At 40.8% G+C, this 21,513-nt stretch overlaps 1 protein-coding gene across 1 annotated transcript in view; it reads right to left on the reverse strand.

Annotated features, from left to right (window-relative positions):
- The window catches only part of KIF21B (kinesin family member 21B), a 1,425,990-nt gene that overhangs the window by 1,120,714 nt on the left and 283,763 nt on the right, over window positions 1-21,513 (reverse strand). Inside the window, exon 10 of the mRNA XM_040424150.1 lies at window positions 6,522-6,585. Coding sequence (XP_040280084.1) covers window positions 6,522-6,585 — 64 coding nt within the window. The remainder of the gene's footprint in view (window positions 1-6,521; window positions 6,586-21,513) is intronic.

Below are 21,513 nucleotides of genomic sequence, written 5' to 3' on the forward strand. Positions count from 1 at the left end.
AAGGATAAATTAATTTAGTCTCCAATTAAAGCTTTTAGTTTTTCCGTGTAGGGGAGGATACCTTTAAGGAAAATTGGAGCATGGTCTGACAAATGTATAGACCCAATTTTGGCCGTCGGGCAAAGTTGAAGGTGCTCTTTTGAGATGAAGAGATAGTCTATGCGGTGATAATTATTATGTACATGGGAGTAAAATGTATAGTCTGGAGTGTGAGGTAAGTGGGTCGCCCAGACATCAATTAAATGGAGATCCCAAAGAATATTTTTGATAAACTTTAAGGAGCGTTTTTGAGTGGGAAGTTTTGCGTGATGATGAGTCCAGTTGGGGGTTGAGGGCCCACATTGAGATCACCACCCAATACTACAATACCTTCTTTGAAGGAGGTGATCATTGGAGTTATGGCGGAGAGAGCCAGCTAGCCTGTTTGGAGTTAGGGGAATTATAAGTTTACGAAGGTATACTTCTGGGGTACCTTTATTCCCCTAAACCATGATAAATCTACCCTCTGGGTCTTGTATATGATCAACATATTTGAAAGGAACCTTCCTCTTGAATCCAATACTTTACTCCTCCGGACGAGGCGGAGCTCCCCCCACAGTGATACCAGAGTGGGTAATGAGAGAATTCCATATTCGGGGGTAATGGTTGAACCTGAAATGTGTCTCCTGGAGGAGCAGCACATCCGAACCCTCCTTGCGTAGAATAGTGAAAATTTGGCTTCTTTTGGAGGGTGAGTTAAAGCCCTTTACATTATAAGAAGCTATTTGGATATCCGCCATGCCAAGGGTTTTTGTGGATGGAAAGGGTGCGTAGGTGTGCTAGTCCCCCCCAGGAGAGGACACTCACGGTTTTTGGTATCTCCACCCCGTCCAGGAGAGAAGCAGATCCCTCAGGTCCTGTCTATCCCTCAGGATGATCAGATGAGTGTGTGTCAGGTACTAGAACTAAACAAAGGGAAAGGGGAAACAGTGAGAACAAACAGAAAACCAAAAAATAACCTAGTTTGTGGGGTGACCCCGACTAGTGTAAAGCATGGGGGAAAAAAATTGGTCGAAGACCAGTAAACTACGTTATGCACATAAAATTGCAATCTGAAACTTAGCTTACGTTTGTTCAAGCAATCATCGCGATTTTAAGAAAAGGAGAAGTTGGTTAGGCCCTCCTTTGGGCTGTTAGAGTAGACAGAAAGGGCAGTATAGGAAAATATTAAAAAGGAAAAAAGGGAATTAAAAGGGGAAAATTAAAGAGGAAGAGGGGAAGCAGGAAAAAGAAGCATGGAATATGAGGTACAGAGGCAATATTATGCTAAGCTGGACTTAGAACCTGGATCTACTAGCAGTATATAAAGCTAACTAAGCAGACATTAGCCAAAGTCCCTTTGTAAGGAAAAAGCTGATTATCTGGATAGATCCAAGAATTCCAGGGAAGAAGAAAAACAATGCCTCTGCGTAGGAAATTTGTAGCAGGGAAAATTCTAGAAAAATTTATTCTTGAGATAGTCTCTTAGGTGTTACTTGTCGACTCCCTCTTCCCCACTTTGTGGGCCTTTGGGGTTATGCTGTAAGGTGAAAGCCTCAACCGTTGGAACTTCAGGTAGAACACTGAGATCCTGGAATAAGTCCCAGTTTTCAATCGGCATAGGAGGAACTTGTAAGTGGTCATATACAGCCTCCAAGTCGGCATAGGTGGTGATGTTTATGCGCGGCCTCCTTGTGAAAAGGAGAGTACGAAAGGGGAAAGTTCATTTGTAAAGGGATCCTGTTCACCCGTAACCACTCCGTCAGAGGCTTGAGAGATTTGCGCTTCCTAAAAGTGGAGGGGGCTAAATCCTGATAAATTGATATTTGAGCACCTTCGAATAAGATGTCTTGTCTGTTTCTGGCAGCTTCTTGGGACTGCAGTTTTTAACTTGGAAGTTGAGAAACTTGATATTATATCTCTTGGGGATACCTCGATTTAGGTTTGGGTCGCAGTGCCCTGTGAGCCCTTTCTAATACAATCTTAGAGCAAATTCTGGGCCAGGAGAAGTGAGGAGCAGAGGGAGACAACCACAGCTGGAATGTCACCAGGAAGCACAGGACTCTGGGATCCCCACTTATGCGCAATTGTTTCGGCGACCCCCTATTTTCCTGGTCTTCTAGGGCGTTCTGAAGTTGATTCAGGTAGGAGCCACATTTCTGGAATGAGTTTGAAGTAGCCATCTGGTGATCCAGTATCTGGGCCTGTTGATTCTCAAGCGCTTCTAACTCTAGCCCCTATGTGGCGCATGTTCTTGGCGCCATGGCGGCAAATTCGCTTAATAGGGGTTCGAGGGCTTTGCTCAGGGTATTCTTTAGGTCATTTCTGGTAATCGGGAGGGTCCCCCTACCTGCGGTTCTACATTATCGCTCTCATCCTCCGATCTGACTTTCTGATGCTGAACGGCGCCATTTTAGAATCGCGGGGCAACATATGAAGCGGCCGCTTTTCTCAGAAACTTGTCCATGTCTCCTCCTGCGACTTGACTTTTGTTAGTGCCTGGGTGCTCCCCTGCTTTGGGATTCCCGATTTTAACCATTTTCGGGCGTATTGCTACTGATTGCTAGTGCATGAGAACGGACTGTAGTACAGAGCTCAGAATCAAGCGGCCCATCTCAGACCGGCGCTGGCTCCGCCCCCCTATAGGCCGGTAAGTTTAACATCTGTTGTGGGGTAAACCGTTTGAAGGTTTCTGAGAGATGCTATCTTAGAGCATCTCAACGGAAATAAGCAATAACGCCATATCTGCTTGGCTTCGTGAGGGATCGGTCATGCCAAACAAATTTAATCAGTTTCTATGAGGAGGTAAGTTCTAGACTTGACAGCGGCAAATCAATTGTTGTCGTATATATGGACTTCTCCAAAGCATTTGACACTGTACCACATAAAAGGTTAGTATATAAAATGAGAATGCTCGGACTGGGAGAAAACGTTCTGTATGTGGGTAAGTAACTAGCTCAATGATAGAAAACAGAGGGTGGTTATTAACGGTACACACTCAGATTGGGTCACTGTCACTAGTGGGGTACTTCAGGGGTCAGTATTGGGCCCTATTATCTTCAATATATTTATTAATGATCTGCAGAAGGCTTGCACAGTAAAGTATCAATTTTTGCAGATGACACTAAACTGTTTAAAGTAATTAACACTGAAGAGGACAGTATACTACTACAGAGGGATCTGGATAGATTGGAGGCTTGGGCAGATAAGTGGCAGATGAGGTTTAACACTGACAAATGTAAAGTTATGCACATGGGAAGGAATAATGCAAGTCACCCGTACATACTATAATGGTAAAACACTCGGTAACACTGACATGGAAAAGGATCTAGGAATTTTAATAAACAGCAAACTAAGCTGCAAAAACCAGTGTCAGGCAGCTGCTGCCAGGCCAAAAAGATAATGGGTTGCATCAAAAGGGGCATAGATGCCCGTGATCAAGAACATAGTCCTACCACTTTACAAATCGCTAGTCAGACCACACATGGAGTACTGTGTACAGTTCTGGGCTTCTGTAAACAAGGCAGACATAGCAGAGCTGGAGAGGGTCCAGAGGAGGGAAACTAAAGTAATAACTGGAATGGGGCAACTGCAGTACCCTGAAAGATTATCAAAATTAGGGTTATTCACTTTAGAAAAAAGACAACTGAGGGGATATCTAATTAATATGTATAAATATATCAGGGGTCAGTACAGAGATCTATCCCATCATCTATTTATCCCCAGGACTGTGACTGTGACAAGGGGACATCCTCTGCGTCTGGAGGAAAGAAGGTTTATACACAAACATAGAAAAGGATTCTTTACGGTAAGAGCAGTGAGACTATGGAACTCTTTGCCTGAGGAGGTGGTGATGGTGAGTACAATAAAGGAATTCAAGAGGGGCCTGGATGTATTTCTGCAGCATAATAATATTACAGGCTATAGCTACTAGAGAGGGGTCGTTGATCCAGGAAGTTAGTCTGATTGCCTGATTGGAATTGGGAAGGAATTTTTTATTCCCCTAAAGTGGGGAAAATTGGCTTCTACCTCACAGTTTTTTTTTTTTTTTTGCCTTCCTCTGGATCAACTTGCAGGATAACAGGCCTTATGTACTATATTACTATTATGTTACGTCCAGTATGGCTGTCTTTCTAGTCCTGTAACGGTTAGGGAAGGTAATTTTCTTTAGTTATTGCCAAGAACCTGTTTCCTTTATAAGAGCCCGCAGGTTTCAGTTTCCCAGTCTATAGCTGGGTAGTTGAAATGTCCTATAATGACTACCGCATTATGATTTGCCATCTCATTTATTTCCCTTAATAGTAGATTTTCTGTGGACTCTTTCCATTAGGTGGATAATAAATAAGGCAACTTATTTCAGCACAGTAATGGTGCCTTCTAAGCTAGTGCCAAATACTGTACTAATAATTACTTCCCAGCCTTTTTAGTAGTCAGTACTATTACGGTATATATATATATATATATATATATATATATATATACAGTACAGACCAAAAGTTTGGACACACCTTCTCATTCAAGAGTTTTCTTTATTTTCATGACTATGAAAATTGTAGATTCACACTGAAGGCATCAAAACTATGAATTAACACATGTGGAATTATATACATAACAAACAAGTATGAAACAACTGTAAATATGTCATATTCTAGGTTCTTCAAAGTAGCCACCTTTTGCTTTGATTACTGCTTTGCACACTCTTGGCATTCTCTTGATGAGCTTCATAGAGGTAGTCCCCTGAAATGGTTTTCACTTCACAGGTGTGCCCTGTCAGGTTTAATAAGTGGGATTTCTTGCCTTATAAATGGGGGTTGGGACCATCAGTGGCGTTGAGGAGAAGTCAGGGGAATACACAGCTGATAGTCCTACTGAATAGACTGTTAGAATTTGTATTATGGCAAGAAAAAAGCAGCTAAGTAAAGAAAAACGAGTGGCCATCATTACTTTAAGAAATGAAGGTCAGTCAGTCAGCCGAAAAAATTGGGGAAAACTTTGAAAGTAAGGCTATTTGACCATGAAGGAGAGTGATGGGGTGCTGCGCCAGATGACCTGGCCTCCACAGTCACCGGACCTGAACCCAATTGAGATGGTTTGGGGTGAGCTGGACCGCAGAGTGAAGGCAAAGGGCCAACAAGTCCTAAGCATCTCAGGGAACTCCTTCAAGACTGTTGGAAGACCATTTCAGGGGACTACCTCTTGAAGCTCATCAAGAGAATGCCAAGAGTGTGCAAAGCCGTAATCAAAGCCAAAAGGTGACTACTTTGAAGAACCTAGAATATGACATATTTTCAGTTGTTTCACACTTGTTTGTTATGTATATAATTCCGCATGTATTAATTCATAGTTTTGATGCCTTCATAGTCATGAAAATAAAAGAAAACTACATACATATATATATATATATTGTAAAGGATCTCTCTCTCATCTCTCAGGGGGTCGCAGTCACAGACTTCTTCAAAGACAGCGGATTTAAAGTCCAAATAATCATTTATTTTGGCACTTCAGCAAAACCCATAACAGCATCAAATAAACACCTGCCCGTCTGGGCTCTAACTAATACACGGTCTTCTCCTGACTCACCTCAAAAAATGCAGTTTACACACAGAGTCTCCGGCTCCGACTCTCTCTGTAGGGTCACTTCCTCTCCCCAGTCATACACAGAGGGTCGTCTTATGCCTCCTTGATTATAGCCCAGCTGACCTCACCTGTGATCTCCTCAGCTAAAGGGAATATCTGTAGTGGACTAGGGGGGTGGACTGAGAGACTCCAACTACCAACCTGTCTCCCAATCCAAAGAAATCCAGCCCATACAACTTTAAACAAAATAATCTCCAGCAACCTATGCCTTGCTGAAGCAGCACCATTGGATTTCAGTTATCTCACCCAGCTAAACTGAACCACCGGGTGAAATACACATCCCCACCATACCTTTATCGTGCAACTTATCACTATATATACTATATATATATATATAATATATATTATTTTTTTATTATTTTTTTATTTTTTTTCCTATCTTCTCTTTCTGGAACAAGTTTTGGTGTCTGGAATACCACTTTAAGCTTTTTGTAGGGAGTAGGAATACTGCAAAATAACAAACAATGAGGCGAAGGTTCAGGCTATCTGCTGTCCAAAGTTATTTTCAGCAGACTACAGATGAACAATTATTTAAAACTTTGCAAAAGAAAGGAAAACAGTAAAATGCCTGACGATTAGTTGGTATGTGGGAAGGGCCCTGTTAAATTAAAATAAGGCCCAGAATTAGACCACTGGTAGACAGAGACTGGAGTACTAAGGTATTAATTACGAAATGCTGAGACACTAAAAGAAAGAAAATGGCCATTATACTAGTGAAGAAGGGTAGGGTAAATGTGACAACGGAGGATTATAGTTTCAGGCACAGGGCTTGTAGTCCACTGCAGTAGTCATGCATGTGAGGCATAAGATGATACAGGTTATATGGATTGAACTTTAATTTTCAAAGATTTTTAATGTATATTTACCTCATCTCTTCTATCTCGTGAATATAATTCTGTATTAGATTCTGGTATTTCTCATTATTGTCTCCTAATATTGGAAAACATTGAAAAAGTTAAGGTTTCAAACTAAATAACATGATATGATCTACAAAATATGTTAGGCATAAGTGCTGCTAGCAGAACTTTTTTTGTAACGCATTCAATTTTTTTAATAAAACAAAAGGAGTATAAACAGAATACAAAAGCTGTAAATATATAACACTTGGAAACATCCCCTACAAACCACACATAAAGAGAAACAAAGTATCAAAAACATGAAAAATATATAAAAATGTCCTCTATAGATATGACTTCAAAATATTTTAGCAAGCTTCAGAATCGAATACAATTAAAATGGCAAAAATCGATGACTCAAATTAAAATCATCAAGCTTTATTATGTCATAGTCAAAATTAAAGGTCAAGATGAAAACAGCTTAAAGGAAAAGGTTTTTAACAGTAGAAATACATTTTTGAAGTTATTACCCGAAGTAATAACTTCGGCTCATATGAGCCAATACATTCTAATACTCTACGGAGCGCTTGTATTCAAACAAAGTTTTATGCGAAATCGACTTCAGATGTTTCATCCGAAGTCGATTCTCTCATCCCTAGTCCTGTACAGGACAGCACCATTCACCTCCAAGATTACAGAGGGACATCACTATTCGGCCTCCTCTCTGTGTGCTGCGAATTGCTGGTATGGCACACCAGCCAATAGCAGCAGTGAAGGGAATATAATATAGTGAATGCGTTTCTGCACGCTGCCGTTTCAGTTGGTGGATGGCATGTAGAGTGGTTATGTGCCCCTCTGTGCTGTTGATCAGTAATCTAATTGTTCATTTCCAGCAGTTCCAGGATCCCGTATCCCAAAATTTTAATCCCTATCCCTATTTATTTTGCAACAACTTTCCTGTGTACATCCTGCAGCCATTGAGCACTGATCAGTACCATACATTACTGATGGTATTTGTGCTCAGTTTTGGGTGCAGGAAATTGGAATTAGGGATAGATAGTTACCCAATTTTTTATCTTAACTTTTTTCCCTTTCTCCTAAATTTTATTTCAAACTTATTGCAACCCCTTCATGCGTTAAAAGCACTACATACACACTCCTGTGAATAAATAAAATGAATGTACACTTTACACATGTTAAATTACACACTTTACACACATCTATAAAAAGAAAAAATGTCCCAATCATCCCAAAGATGGTATTCAGCTGAGGAGGCATACACCATCATTGCCTGAGGATGAGGGACCCTCAAGAAGGCACCTCAGGACAACAGCTAAGGCAGCCCCTTCCAGTAAGTCCAATATGGATCCCACTCCCTAAGGATTATCAGCCTCAAATTCCTGAGTTTCTGGGCAGCTCAGGAATCCAGGTTGACACTTCAGACTTCACTAAATTGATATCTTCAAATCTTTTTTCTGAGGATTTTGTAAATTCAGTGGTGACCCAAACTAAATTATATGCCTAGCAATTTAGGGGGAGGAGGGGCCACTGCGCCACCAATGAAGATAAACTAACAGATTTATTTAAATATAGGTGGCGGGTGCCGGCGGCAGAATCACATACCCGACACCCGACCTCTTGACAAGGAGCTGCGATCCACGGCAATTAATCCCTAAAGTTATCTTCTCCTATATTTCCTATGCGGTGAACGCCATAACTGAAAAAAAAAAACAAAAACGTGCAATTCACCATTTTGTTTGTCACCTTGTCCCCACAAAAAATAGGATAGGACCTGTTCTATTATGGGCCAGACGTTCATAAAATGTGGAATGCACAAGGCTTTTTTGCTGTTTTATTTTTTCGAATGGTATCAAGTATCGCAATACTTTTTTATGGTATCGAAAAAGAATCAAAATTTTAGTATCATGACAACCCTAATGAGGGTATACTTATTTTGTGGATCCACAATTTCCAGATACAGTCATGTTCATGAGGCCTTATATACAGAGCTCAGTAGGCAGTTACACACATGAGAATCTTTCATACAGAACAGAAGACTGTATCACAGATGACAGACTTAGATACAGAGGCACATTGAAAAGTATTGGATATGATAGGCTTAGATACACACAACAGACAATATTGGACAAGATAGGATTAGGTACACAGCAAAGTTCAGCAAGCAGTAATGCACACAACAGGTTATGTAGTGTAGTAAGATGGCTACAGAAGGTGTAGTGGGCATGGCCCATGCAGACTGATCAGTTTGGGAGTGGGGCCAGCCTGTGACTCATCACTCTGCAGAGCAGCCATGTAAACAGGAAGCGCTGAATTTAAGCAGACCTACCAGAATATTCTGATGCCCAGACAGGAGGAAAGAAAGCACAGACATGAAAAAACATGCATTGGGGTCAATATATTCATCGTGAGGGGTGTTAGGAGCACATAAAAAGAATTTTGAGTTTGGGACCTGACAGCTTCTTTAACCCCCTAAAGACCAGGCCTATTTTAATTTTAGCATTTTTTTTTTTTTTTTCTCCCCACGTTCCGATAGCCATAATTTTTTTTCCGTACACATAGCCATATAATGGTTTATTTTTTGCAGGACAAGATGCATTTTTTTTAATGCCACCATTTCATTTACCATGTCTTGTATTGGAAAATGAGAAAAAAATTCTTTCTGGGATAAAAAAAAAGCTAAATTCTGCCAAGGTTTTTGGGGTTTTGACATTAGGGCATTCACTATGCACTAAAAATGACTGGTGTTCTCATCCTGCAGCTCAATACGATTACAGAGACACCAAACTTGTATGGATTTATTTTGTTTAATTAAACTAAAAAAATCTTAAAATTAAATATTACATTAAAATCTTTGAAAACAAATATAATTTTCTGACAGCCATAACTTTTTTTTTATATTTGGGTCTACAGAGCTGTAAGAGGGATTGTTTTTTATGTAATGAACTGTAGTTTTTACAGGTACCATTTTTAAGGTATGTATGACTTACATACTGGTATTCAATTTTTGGGGCGGACCAGATAAAAAAAAAATGGTGAATCGAGTGTTTTAAAAAAAAATTCCGTTACGGCATTCACCTCACATAATTTTTTTTTTATAGTTTAATAGGTCATACATTTTCAGATGCAGATGTAGTGATACCTAATACGTTCATTATTACATTGTTTATATCTTTTTCTATTTAAAATTGGGAATGGGGGATATATAAACTTTTTATATTTTTTTATTTATTTAATAACTATTGGCCCCTTAGGGGGCAAGAACATGGGAACTTTTGTTCCCTTGCCCTATTAGATCTCCATTAGGGTGAATAGGTTTCTGACACTGTCCAGGCTGAGCTGTGTCTCATGCACAGGGCGGAAGTGTCCAGGATGCCGATCGGAGCCCCCGCAGTGAAATTGCATCCTTCTGCCTTAACTCACAGATGCCGAGATCAGAGTTGAACGTGGCAGCCGGGAGGTAAATTATGGTGATTGGCGTTCGCCGTTCCTCATTATTGTGGCTGTGTGGCTGCTGTACAGAGGGCACCCGCCACGTATGGAGCGAACTCACCGCAGCATCCCGCTCCATACAGTTGCAGGCACATAATGCCATACATGTATGGAATTATGTGTTAAGCGATTAAGTACAAGGACAAGATAGATATCCTTGTACTGACCACAGTACAGGAACAGCAGCTCCCCTGCCCTGGTACGAGGTACCACTACCACTTACCCAAAGACAGACTGCATCCTGGGAGTGGTTGATCTTTCAGATCAAGTGCTGAAGGCCATACAGTGCCATGTGGTAAACAAAGGTGTGGTACAAAAAGCTGGCCATGCACATTATACAGAAGGCACCGAATAATGCTTACATGTTATTTCGATATACAGGCTAAACAGGAAAATTCTGTTATTTTTAAGAAATGGTGATCAAGCCCCTCATTTTTTAAAACCAGGAAGGGGAGGGTCCAAATACTTCTGAAAGTTATGGTGCCCTTATTGTACCAGGGAATCATATCCCTAATGAAGTCCTCCCAAACAGTAAGCAAGGGAGATACCCAAAACACCTGTGGAGTCAAAATGCTCACTACACAACTTGATAATTTCCTTGAGGGGTGTGGTCTCCAAAATGGGGTCACCTCTTCAGGGGCTCTTTTTCTGTTTCACATTACAGCTTAAGCAACTGTTAGCCAATACTGTGTAAATCACCAATATGCATGGTGCACTTTTATTTTGGAGCCCTGTCGTATATCCAGACAGTTGCTACCTATAGGGTGTTTCTACAATCAGGAAACACTGTTTAATAATTTGAAAGCTGTGACAACAGTGGCACACTTTGCACACAACCTAATGAGCACTGCAATGGCATATTTGTGGAAAAATAGCAATTTCCATTTTTCACCATCAAATACACATTAATTTCTGGAAAACACCTTTGGAGTCAAAATGCTTACTGCACCCCTCCAACAATTCCTTGATGGGAGTAGTTTCAAAATTGGGTCACATTTTTAATTTTTTTTCCCCCGAATGCAATCTGGCCCCTAAAAACAATTCCAGTGAAGTCTGCCCTCCCAAAGCCAAATGGCGCTCCTTCCCTTCTGAGTCCTGCAGTGTGACTATACATGACTGTATATGGATGTTTCTGTAAACTACAAAATCAAGGTAATTAATATTGAGGCCTTTTTGCTGTTAAGCCTTGATGTGTTTTAAATTTCACCCCCATTTTACTTTAATTGTTATGAAACACCTAAAGGGCTAACAAAGTTTCTAAAAATCCGTTTTGAATAATTTAAGTTTAAATTTCTAAAATGGGGTTATTTATGGGTGGTTTCTATTACGTAAGCCCCTCAACGTCTCTTAAAAACTGGATTGGTCCACAAAAAAGTAGCTTTTGGAGATTTTCTTGAAAATTTTTATTGCTTTTAAAATAAATCTTTCAAAATCCTTCTAACATCCTAAAAAATAAAATGACATTTACGAAATGATGCCAACATAAAGTAGACATATGGTGAATGTCAAGTAATTATTTTGTGAGGTATCACTATATGTCATAAAAACTGAGAAATACACATTTAGAAAATTGTGAATTTTTCTAAATTTACCATAAATTTTTGATTTTTTTATGTAAATAAAGGTAAAATATATTTACCCAAATTAACCACTGACAAGAAGTACAATGTTTTATGAAAAAGCAGCCTCACAATCGCCTGGATAAGCAAAAGAATTCCAAGTTATTACCACATAAAGTGGCACATGTCAGATTTGCAAAATGCATAGGGAAAGTGAAAAATGGCTGTGTCTGGAAGGGATTAAAAAAATTTGTAAACTGTTCAACGTTTGAGTACTCTTTGCACAACTTGCCGTTCTCTAACAAGATAATTAGAATTGGTATTTAAACAGTTGACCTCATCATGCTGTTCACATTTTGAGACCAATTGCGAGGCTTCAACCAAAATGTTCCCAGATGGAATTGGCCACTGAGCTTAGAGTGTCACAGAGTGTTATCAGCAGGTTGCAACAGAGATACAGAGAGACTGGAAAGTCACAGAAAGGCATAGAAGTGGAAGTCCTTTGGCCACATCCCACATTGATGACCATTTCATTGTGAACAATGCCCTGCGAAACTGGATGATGAATGCCACACAACCCCAGGCACATTTAAGGGAGGTGAGAAGCACAAAAGTGTCATATCAGACCATTTAAAGCCATTTACATCAGCGTGGTCTGCGTGCTAGACGATCTGCAAGGGTACCTGACCACCAGGCAGACAACTCATCTTGCATGGTCCAGGGAGCATATACGCTGGACGAGGGATCAGTTGGCCTCAGTGCTGTTCACTGATAAAAGTCGATTCACGCTGAGCAGAAATAATGGCCGTCAACGATGTTGGATACATCAAGGAGAGCGCTATGCATTAGCCACTGTTGTCACCAGGCGAGCCTCTGGTTGTGATGGTGTTACAGTATGGGCGGGTGTGTCTAGTCAATACAGAACTGCCCTACACTGGTATGAAACAAAGAAACATAGAATGTGTCAGCAGATAAGGACCATTTGGCCCATCTAGTCTGCCCAATATACTGAATACTATGAATAGCCCCTGGCCCCATCTTATATAAAGGATGGCCTTATGCCTATCCCATGCATGCTTAAACTCCTTCACTGTATTTGCAGCTACCACTTCTGCAGGAAGGCTATTCCATACATCCACTACTCTCTCAGTAAAGTAATACTTCCTGATATTACTTTTAAACCTTTGCCCCTTTAATTTAAAACTTTATCCTCTTGTAGCAGTTTTTCTTCTTTTAAATATTTTCTCCTCTTTTACCTTGTTGATTCCCTTTATGTATTTAAAGGTTTCTATCATATCCCCTCTGTCTCGTCTTTCTTCCAAGCTATACATGTTAAGGTCCTTTAATCTTTCCTGGTAAGTTTTATCCTGCAATCCATGTACTAGTTTAGTAGCTCTACTCTGAACTCTCTCCAAAGAATCAATATCCTTCTGGAGATATGGTCTCCAGTACTGCGCACAATACTGAGGTCTCACTAGTGCTCTGTAGAGCGGCATGAGCACCTCCCTCTTTCTACTGTTATTGCCTCTGCCTATACACCCAAGCATTCTGCTAGCATTTCCTGCTGCTCTATGACAGTCTGCCTACCTTTAAGTCTTCTGAAATAATGACCCCTAAATCAATTTCCTCAGATACTGAGGTTAGGACTGTATCACTGATTTTATATTCTGCTCTTGGGTTTTTACGCCCCAGGTGCATTATCTTGCACTTATCAACATTAAATTTTAGTTGCCAGATTTTTGACCATTCCTCTAGTTTTCCTAAATCCTTTTCCATTTGGTGTATCCCTCCAGGAACATCAACCCTGTTACAAATCTATGTGTCATCAGCAAAAAGACACACCTCAACATCGAGGCCTTCTGCAATTTCGCTGATAAAGATATTAAACAATATGGGTCCCAGAACAGATCCCTGAGGTACCCCACTGGTAACAAGACCATGGTCTGAATTAGGGGTGCACCGAAATTTCGGCAGCCGAAAATATCGGCCGAAAATGCACCTAATCCACTTCGGCCGATAATGTTACATATCGGCCGAAAATATGGGGTGTGGGATTTGTCACCCACCATCTGCGGGCGGGCGCCGGGCGGGCGGTTTACTTTGTCACTGCATCTTTATTTTACCTTACAATCGTGAGGCTCCAGTAACTAACAACTCTGCAGGCAGAGCGGAGGCCGGCGTAACGTCACTTACTCACGTGACGCGCCTGCTCCGCCTCCTTCATTCATAAAGTGGGTGCGTCACGTGAGTAAGTGACGTTACGCCGCCCTCCGCTCTGCCTGCAGAGTTGTTACCGGAGAGTCACGATTGTAAGGTAAAATAAAGATGCAGTGAGTGATGCTGTGAGCAGCAGGGCCGGGGCTGTTATGGGTAGGGGGATCGGTCTATGGCACTGCTATGGGGAGGGGGGATCTGTGCACTGCTATGGGGAGGGGGGATCTGTGCACTGTTATGGGGAAAGGGATCTGTGCACTGTTATGGGGAAAGGGATCTGTGCACTGTTATGCCCATAACAGTGCACATATCCCCTTTCCATAACAGTGCACAGATCCCCCTCTCCATAACAGCGCCACCCACAGATCCCCCTCTCCATAACAGCGCCACCCACAGATTACCCTCTCCATAACAGCGCCACCCACAGATCCCCCTCTCCATAACAGCGCCACCCACAGATCCCCCTCTCCATAACAGCGCCACCCACAGATGAATTTCATTCATGAAAAATAATTATTAATAAAATCATTAAAAAAAAAGTATTTTAAAAGTATTTGGGCAAAAAGGCAGTTTCGGTTTCGGTTTCGGTTTTCGGTCAAGGGCATCCTGAATCTTCGGTTTCGGTTTCGGACCAGAATTTTCATTTCGGTGCACCCCTAGTCTGAATATACTCCATTGACTACAACCCTCTGTTGTCTGTCCCTCAGCCACTGCCTAATCCATTCAACAATATGGGGGTCCAAGCACAAAGACTGCAATTTATTGATAAGCCTTCTATGTGGGACTGCATCAAAAGCCTTACTAAAGTCTAGATAAGCGATGTCTACTGCACCTCCGTCATCTATTATTTTAGTCACCCAATCAAAAAAATGTATAAGATTATTTTGACATGTTCTCCCTGAAGTAAACCCATGCTGTTTTTCATCTTTCAATCCATGGAATTTTAGATGTTCCACAATCCTCTCCTTAAGTATGGTTTCCATTAATTTCCCCACTATTGATGTCCGGCTTACTGGCCTATAGTTGCCCGATTCCTCCCTACTACCTTTCTTGTGAATAGGCACAACATTTGCTAATTTTCGATCTTTTGGGATGACTCCTGTTACCAGTGATTGGTTAAATAAATCTGTTAATGGTTTTGCTAGTTCAGCGCTAAGCTCTTTTAATAGCTTTAGGTGTATCCCATCAGGCCCCTGTGACTTATTTGTATTAATTTTAGACAGCTGACTTAGAACCTCTTCCTGTGTAAAGACACATGCATCAAAAGATTCATTAGTCTTCCTCCCTAACTGAGGTCCTTTTCCTTCATTTTCCTTTGTAAAAACTGAACAGAAATATTCATTGAGGCAGTCAGCTAGTTCTTTATCTTCTTCCATATACCTTCCTTTTGTTTTTAATTTGGTAATTCCTTGTTTTGGTTTCCTTTTTTCATTTATGTATCTGAAGAATGCCTTATCGCCTTTTTTCACTGACTGAGCTAATTTCTCTTCGGCCTGTGCTTTAGAATCTCTTATAACTCTTATAACTTGCTTTGCCTCTCTCTGCCTAATCTTATAAATTTGCCTCATCCTTGTTTTTTTTTTTTGTTTTTTTATAATTACTAAATGCTATCTTTTTGTTTTTAATGATTTTGGCCACTTCTGCTGAGTACCACAGTGGTCTCTTCCTTTTTTTGCTTTTACTGACAAGCCTTCAATAGTGCCACTTTTAAGTAGTCCCATTTCTCCTGGACTCCATTGAAACTGTTCCAATCTCATAGGGACTCGTATACCACTAATCTAATTTTAGAAAAGTTTTTCTAAAATCTAAAACTTTTGTTTTTGTGTGGTGTGACTCAGTAAACCACACTGACTGGTGATCACTAGATCACAAGCTTTCCCCTACAGTAATATCAGATACCAAATTCCCATTTGTGAATACTAAATCTAAAATGGCCTCCTTCCGGGTTTCCTCCTCCACTACTTGCTGTAGAGATAATCCCAGTAGGGAATTTAGAATATCTGTACTCCTGGCAGAACCAGCTATTTTGGTTTTCCAGTTTACATCAGGAAGATTAAAGTCTCCCATAATGATAACTTCCCCTTTCAATGTCATTTTAGCTATTTCCTCAACTAGTAGGTCTAATTCTTTGACTTGGCTAGGTGGTCTATATATCACACCTACACGAGTTAACTTATGATTATCAAGCAGCAATGTAACCAAAACTGACTCTAAATTTGTCTCGCTAACTTGTATTAACCCCTTAAGGACTTAGGGCGTACCAGTACGCCCTATTTCCCGAATTCTTAAGGACTCAGGGCGTACCGGTACGTCCTAAGTTTAAATCACGATTGAGGCGCCGAGGGGGTTAATCCAAACAGGATGCCGGCTGAAATCATTCAGCCGGCATCCTGTCACAATGCCAGGGGGGGTCATGTGACCCCCCGTATCGGCGATTGCAGAAAACCGCAGGTCAATTCAGACCTGCGGTTTGCTGCGTTTCCGGTCCATTTGGGTCTCCGGAGACCCGATGAACCGGAAAAAGACTGTGATCGGTGGTGTGATTACACAACACCAATCACAGTCCGTGCATTTGGAGAGGCGGTGCTGGCCATGGTGCTGATGCCTGCTGTCCAGGGTGCTGATTGGTGCAGGGAGAGAGGTGCGAGATTCAAACTTCCTGCGCTCCTCTCTCCCCTCCTTTTCCTGTTCTGCACCAGCACCCTGCAGCACCGTCCTCACCAGGCTCCTGAGATCCCTTCTAATCGGCACCCATCACCCTCCTGCACCCATCGCCCTCCAGGTAGGTTATGGTCAGTGAGGGAGAGGCACCGTTAGGCAGGGATAGAAGGGAAAAGTTAGTTAGGGAAGAAAATAAATAAATCACTTTTATCTAAACTTTTTTTTTTTGTTTCAGCTTTCAGACCCTAGACCCCCCCCTGCCACTTGCCCCTCTCTCTGGACCCCCCCTCCAACTTGCCCCTCTCTCTGATCAAGTCCTCAAGCCATATAATGCCATGCGCAAAACCCGGGCATGGTACAAAAAAGTTGTGGTCTACTTGGTGCAGGTTGCCATGTACAACTCTTTTGTACTATCCCGAAGCGGTGGCAGCACAGGGACATTGCTCCAATTCTATGAGGCAGTCCTCAAGGACCTGATCTTTTCGGACCGGGAAAGAGCAGGCCGGAGAACCTTGGGAATTGGAGGTGCCCGGATCGTCCCTGGCCAAGATTTTCCAGGTGTGGTCCCCCATACTGGAAAGAAGGGACGAACCCAAAAAAAGTGCAGAGTGCGTCGCAGGAGGGGGATACGGAAGGACACCACCACTCAGTGCGACACGTGCCCCGATCATCCGGGCCTCTGCGTTATCGATTGCTTCAGGGAGTATCACACTTCCATGGAGTACTAAATTTTTATAATCCCCAACAGTCCCCTAGAGCAGTGTTTCCCAACCACTGTGCCTCCAGCTGTTGCAAAACTACAACTCCCAGCATGCCTGGACAGCCTTTGGCTGTGCGGGCATGCTGGGAGTTGTAGTTTTGCAACAGCTGGAGGCACACTTGTTGGGAAACACTGCCCTAGAGAACATAAAAAACTATGGCTCTCAGACTTTGGAGACACGGAAACAATTTTTTTCCCCCAAAAAATATTAGTTTTAGTGCAGACATCCTCAAACTGCGGCCCTCCAGATGTTGTAAAACTATGACTCCCAGCATGCCCAGACAACCTACAGCCATCAGCAGGGCATGGTGGGAATTGTAGTTTTACAACATCTGGAGGGCCGCAGTTTGAGGATGCCTGCTTAGTGTCTCCAAAGTCTGAGAGCCATACATATTGGGCATCGCCGCATCCGTAAAAATCTTCTCTATAAAAATAACATTTAATCCAACCCCCCCAGATGAACAGCGTTTAAAAAAAAAAAAAAAAAAAACGTGCAAAAAAAAAGCTATTTTTTGTCACCTAACATCACAAAAGTGTAATAGCGAGCGATCAAAATGTCATATGCACCCCCAATTAGTGCCATCTAATCCCGCAAAAGATGAGCCCCTACATTAGATAGTCGACCCAACAAAAAAAAAAATAACTGTAGCTCCCAGGCTATGGAGATACTAAAATATTTTTTTTGGGTTCCTAAAATGATATAGTGTAAAATCTAAATAAATTTTAAAATGTAGACATATTAGGTATCGCCGCGTCCGTAAGAATCTGCCCTATAAAAATAACATTTGACCAAACCCCTCGGATGAACAGCGTTAAAAATATAAAATAAAAACGGTGCCAAAACACCCATTTTTTGGCAAAATTTCCATTAGAATCCTTTTTTTTCCGGTAATAAAGCAAGGGTTAACAGCCAAACAAAACTAAATATTTATTGCCCTGATTCTGTAGTTTGCAGAAACACCCCATATGTGGTCGTAAATGGCTATATAGCCACACGGCAGGGCATAGAACAAAGGGAACTCCATATGGTTTCTGGAAGGCAGATTTTGATGGACAGTTCTTTTTGACACCATGTCCCATTAGAAGCCCCCCTGATGTAGCCTAGACTAGAAACTCCAAAATAGTGACCCCATCTAAGAAACTACACCCCTCAAGGTATTCAAAAGTTACTTTACAAACTTTGTTAACCCTTTAGGTGTTCCACAAAACTAAATAGCGAAAGTAGAATTTTTTTTAGAATTTACATTTTTTGTTACCTTGCCTCAAAAATGTGTAATATAGAGCAACCAAAAATCATATTTACCCCTAAAATAGTCCCAAAACAACAACCACCTTATCCCGTAGTTTCCTAGATGGGGTCACTTTTATGGAGTTTCTACTCTAGGGGAGCATCAGGGGGCTTGAAAGGGTACATGGTGTAAATAAACCAGTCCAGCAAAATCTGCCTTCCAAAAACCATATGGCAATCCCCTTGTTCTATGTCCTGCCGTTTAGCCAAATAGTAGTTTATGACCACATATGGGGTGTTTCTGCACTTTTTTGGAATTTCTATTCTAGGGGTACAAGGGGGGCTTGAAATGGGACATGGTATAAACAAAACCAGTCCTGCAAAATCTGCCTTCCAAAACCCATATGGCGTTCCCCTCTTTCTATGTCCTCCCGTTTGGCCAAACAGTAGTTTAGGACCACATATAGGGTGTTTTTGCAAACTACAGATTCAGGGCAACCCATATTGAGTTTTGTTTGGCAGTTAATCCTTACTTTATTACTGGAAAAAATGGGTTAAAATGGAAAATTTTCCAAAAAATATAAATTTCTAAATTGTTTCCCCATCTGCCATTAACTCTTGTGGTACACCTAAAGGGTTAACAAAGTTTGTAAACCCAGTTTTGAATACCTTGAGGGGTGTACTTTCTTAGATGGAGTCACTTTTTTGGAATTTCTATTCTAGGGGTGCAACGGGGGGCTTGAAATGGGACATGGTATAAACAAAACCAGTCCTGCAAAATCTGCCTTCCAAAACCCATATGGCGTTCCCCTCTTTCTATGTCCTCCCGTTTGGCCAAACAGTAGTTTAGGACCACATATGGGGTGTTTTTGCAAACTATAGAATCAGGGAAACCCATATTGAGTTTTGTTTGGCAGTTAACCCTTACTTTATTACTGGAAAAAATTGGTCAAAATGGAAAATATTCCAAAAAATAAAAAATTTCTAAATTGTTTCTCCATCTGCCATTAACTCTTGTGGAACACCTAAAGGGTAAACAAAGTTTGTAAACCCAGTTTTGAATAAATTGAGGGGTGTACTTTCTTAGATGGAGTCACTTATTTGAAATTTCTATTTTAAGGGTGCAACGGGGGGCTTGAAATAGGACATGGTATAAACAAAAGCAGTCCTGTAAAATCTGCCTTGCAAAAACCATATGGCGTTCCTTCTATGTCCTCCTGTTTGGCCAAAACGTAGTTTACGACCACATATGGGGTGTTTCTGCAAACTACAGAATCAGGGCAACCCATATTGAGTTTTGTTTGGCAGTTAACCCTTGATTTTTTCCTGGAAAAAAATTATTATATTGGAAAATTTTCCCAAAAATCGAAATTCTTAAATTTTATGTCCATTTGCCATGAAGTCTTGTGGAAGACCTAAAGGGTTAACAAGGTTTGTAAAATCAGTTTTGAATACCTTGAGGGGTGTCGTTTCTAGAATGGGGTCACTTTTGGATGGTTTCTATTACGTAAGCCTCACAAAGTGACTACAGACCTGAACTGGTCCATAAAAAGTGGGATTTGGAAAATTTCTGAGAAATTTAAAAATTTGCTTCTAAACTTCTAAGCTATGTAACAGCCCCAAAAAATAAAATATCATTCCCAAAACGATACAAACATGAAGTAGACATATAGGGAATGTAAAGTCATCCAAATTTTTGGGGGTATTACTATGTATTACAGGAGTAGAGAAACTGAAACTTTGAAATTTGCCAATTTTTCAAAATTTTTGGTGAATTTGGTTTTTTTAATGTAAAAAAAAATCACTTTTTTGACCCAATTTTAGCAGTGTCATGCAGTACAATATGTGACAAAAAAATGATCTCAGAACGGCCTGGGTAAGTAAAAGCGTTTTAACCACCTCAGCCCCCAGTGCTTAAACACGCTGAAAGACCAGGCCACTTTTTACACTTCTGACCTACACTACTTTCACCGTTTATTGCTCGGTCATGCAACTTACCACCCAAATGAATTTTACCTCCTTTTCTTCACACTAATACAGCTTTCATTTGGTGGTATTTCATTGCTGCTGACATTTTTACTTTTTTTGTTATTAATCGAAATTTAACGATTTTTTTTTGCAAAAAAATGACATTTTTCACTTTCAGTTGTAAAATTTTGCAAAAAAAACGAGATCCATATATAAATTTTGCTCTAAATTTATTGTTCTACATGTCTTTGATAAAAAAAAAAAGTTTGGGTAAAAAAAAAAATGGTTTGGGTAAAAGTTATAGCGTTTACAAACTATGGTACAAAAATGTGAATTTCCGCTTTTTGAAGCAGCTCTGACTTTCTGAGCACCTGTCATGTTTCCTGAGGTTCTACAATGCCCAGACAGTACAAACACCCCACAAATGACCCAATTTCGGAAAGTACACACCCTAAGGTATTCGCTGATGGGCATAGTGAGTTCATAGAACTTTTTATTTTTTGTCACAAGTTAGCGGAAAATGATGATTTTAATTTTTTTTTCTTACAAAGTCTCATATTCCACTAACTTGTGACAAAAAATAAAAAGTTCTATGAACTCACTATGCCCAATAGCGAATACCTTGGGGTCTCTTCTTTCCAAAATGGGGTCACTTGTGGGGTAGTTATACTGCCCTGGCATTCTAGGGGCCCAAATGTGTGGTAAGGAGTTTGAAATCAAATTCTGTAAAAAATGACCTGTGAAATCCGAAAAGTGCTCTTTGGAATATGGGTCCCTTTGCCCACCTAGGCTGCAAAAAAGTGTCAAACATCTGGTATCTCCGTACTCAGGAGAAGGTGGGGAATGTGTTTTGGGGTGTCATTTTACATATACCCATGCTGGGTGAGAGAAATATCTTGGCAAAAGACAACTTTTCCCATTTTTTTATACAAAGTTGGCATTTGACCAAGATATTTATCTCACCCAGCATGGGTATATGTAAAAAGACACCCCAAAACACATTCCTCAACTTCTCCTGAATACAGAGATACCAGATGTGTGAGACTTTTTTGCAGCCTAGGTGGGCAAAGGGGCCCATATTCCAAAGAGCACCTTTCGGATTTCACAGGTCATTTTTTACAG

The sequence above is a fragment of the Bufo bufo genome, chromosome 3 (assembly GCF_905171765.1).
Source record: "Bufo bufo chromosome 3, aBufBuf1.1, whole genome shotgun sequence".
In the NCBI taxonomy this organism is placed as follows: Eukaryota; Metazoa; Chordata; class Amphibia; order Anura; family Bufonidae; genus Bufo; species Bufo bufo.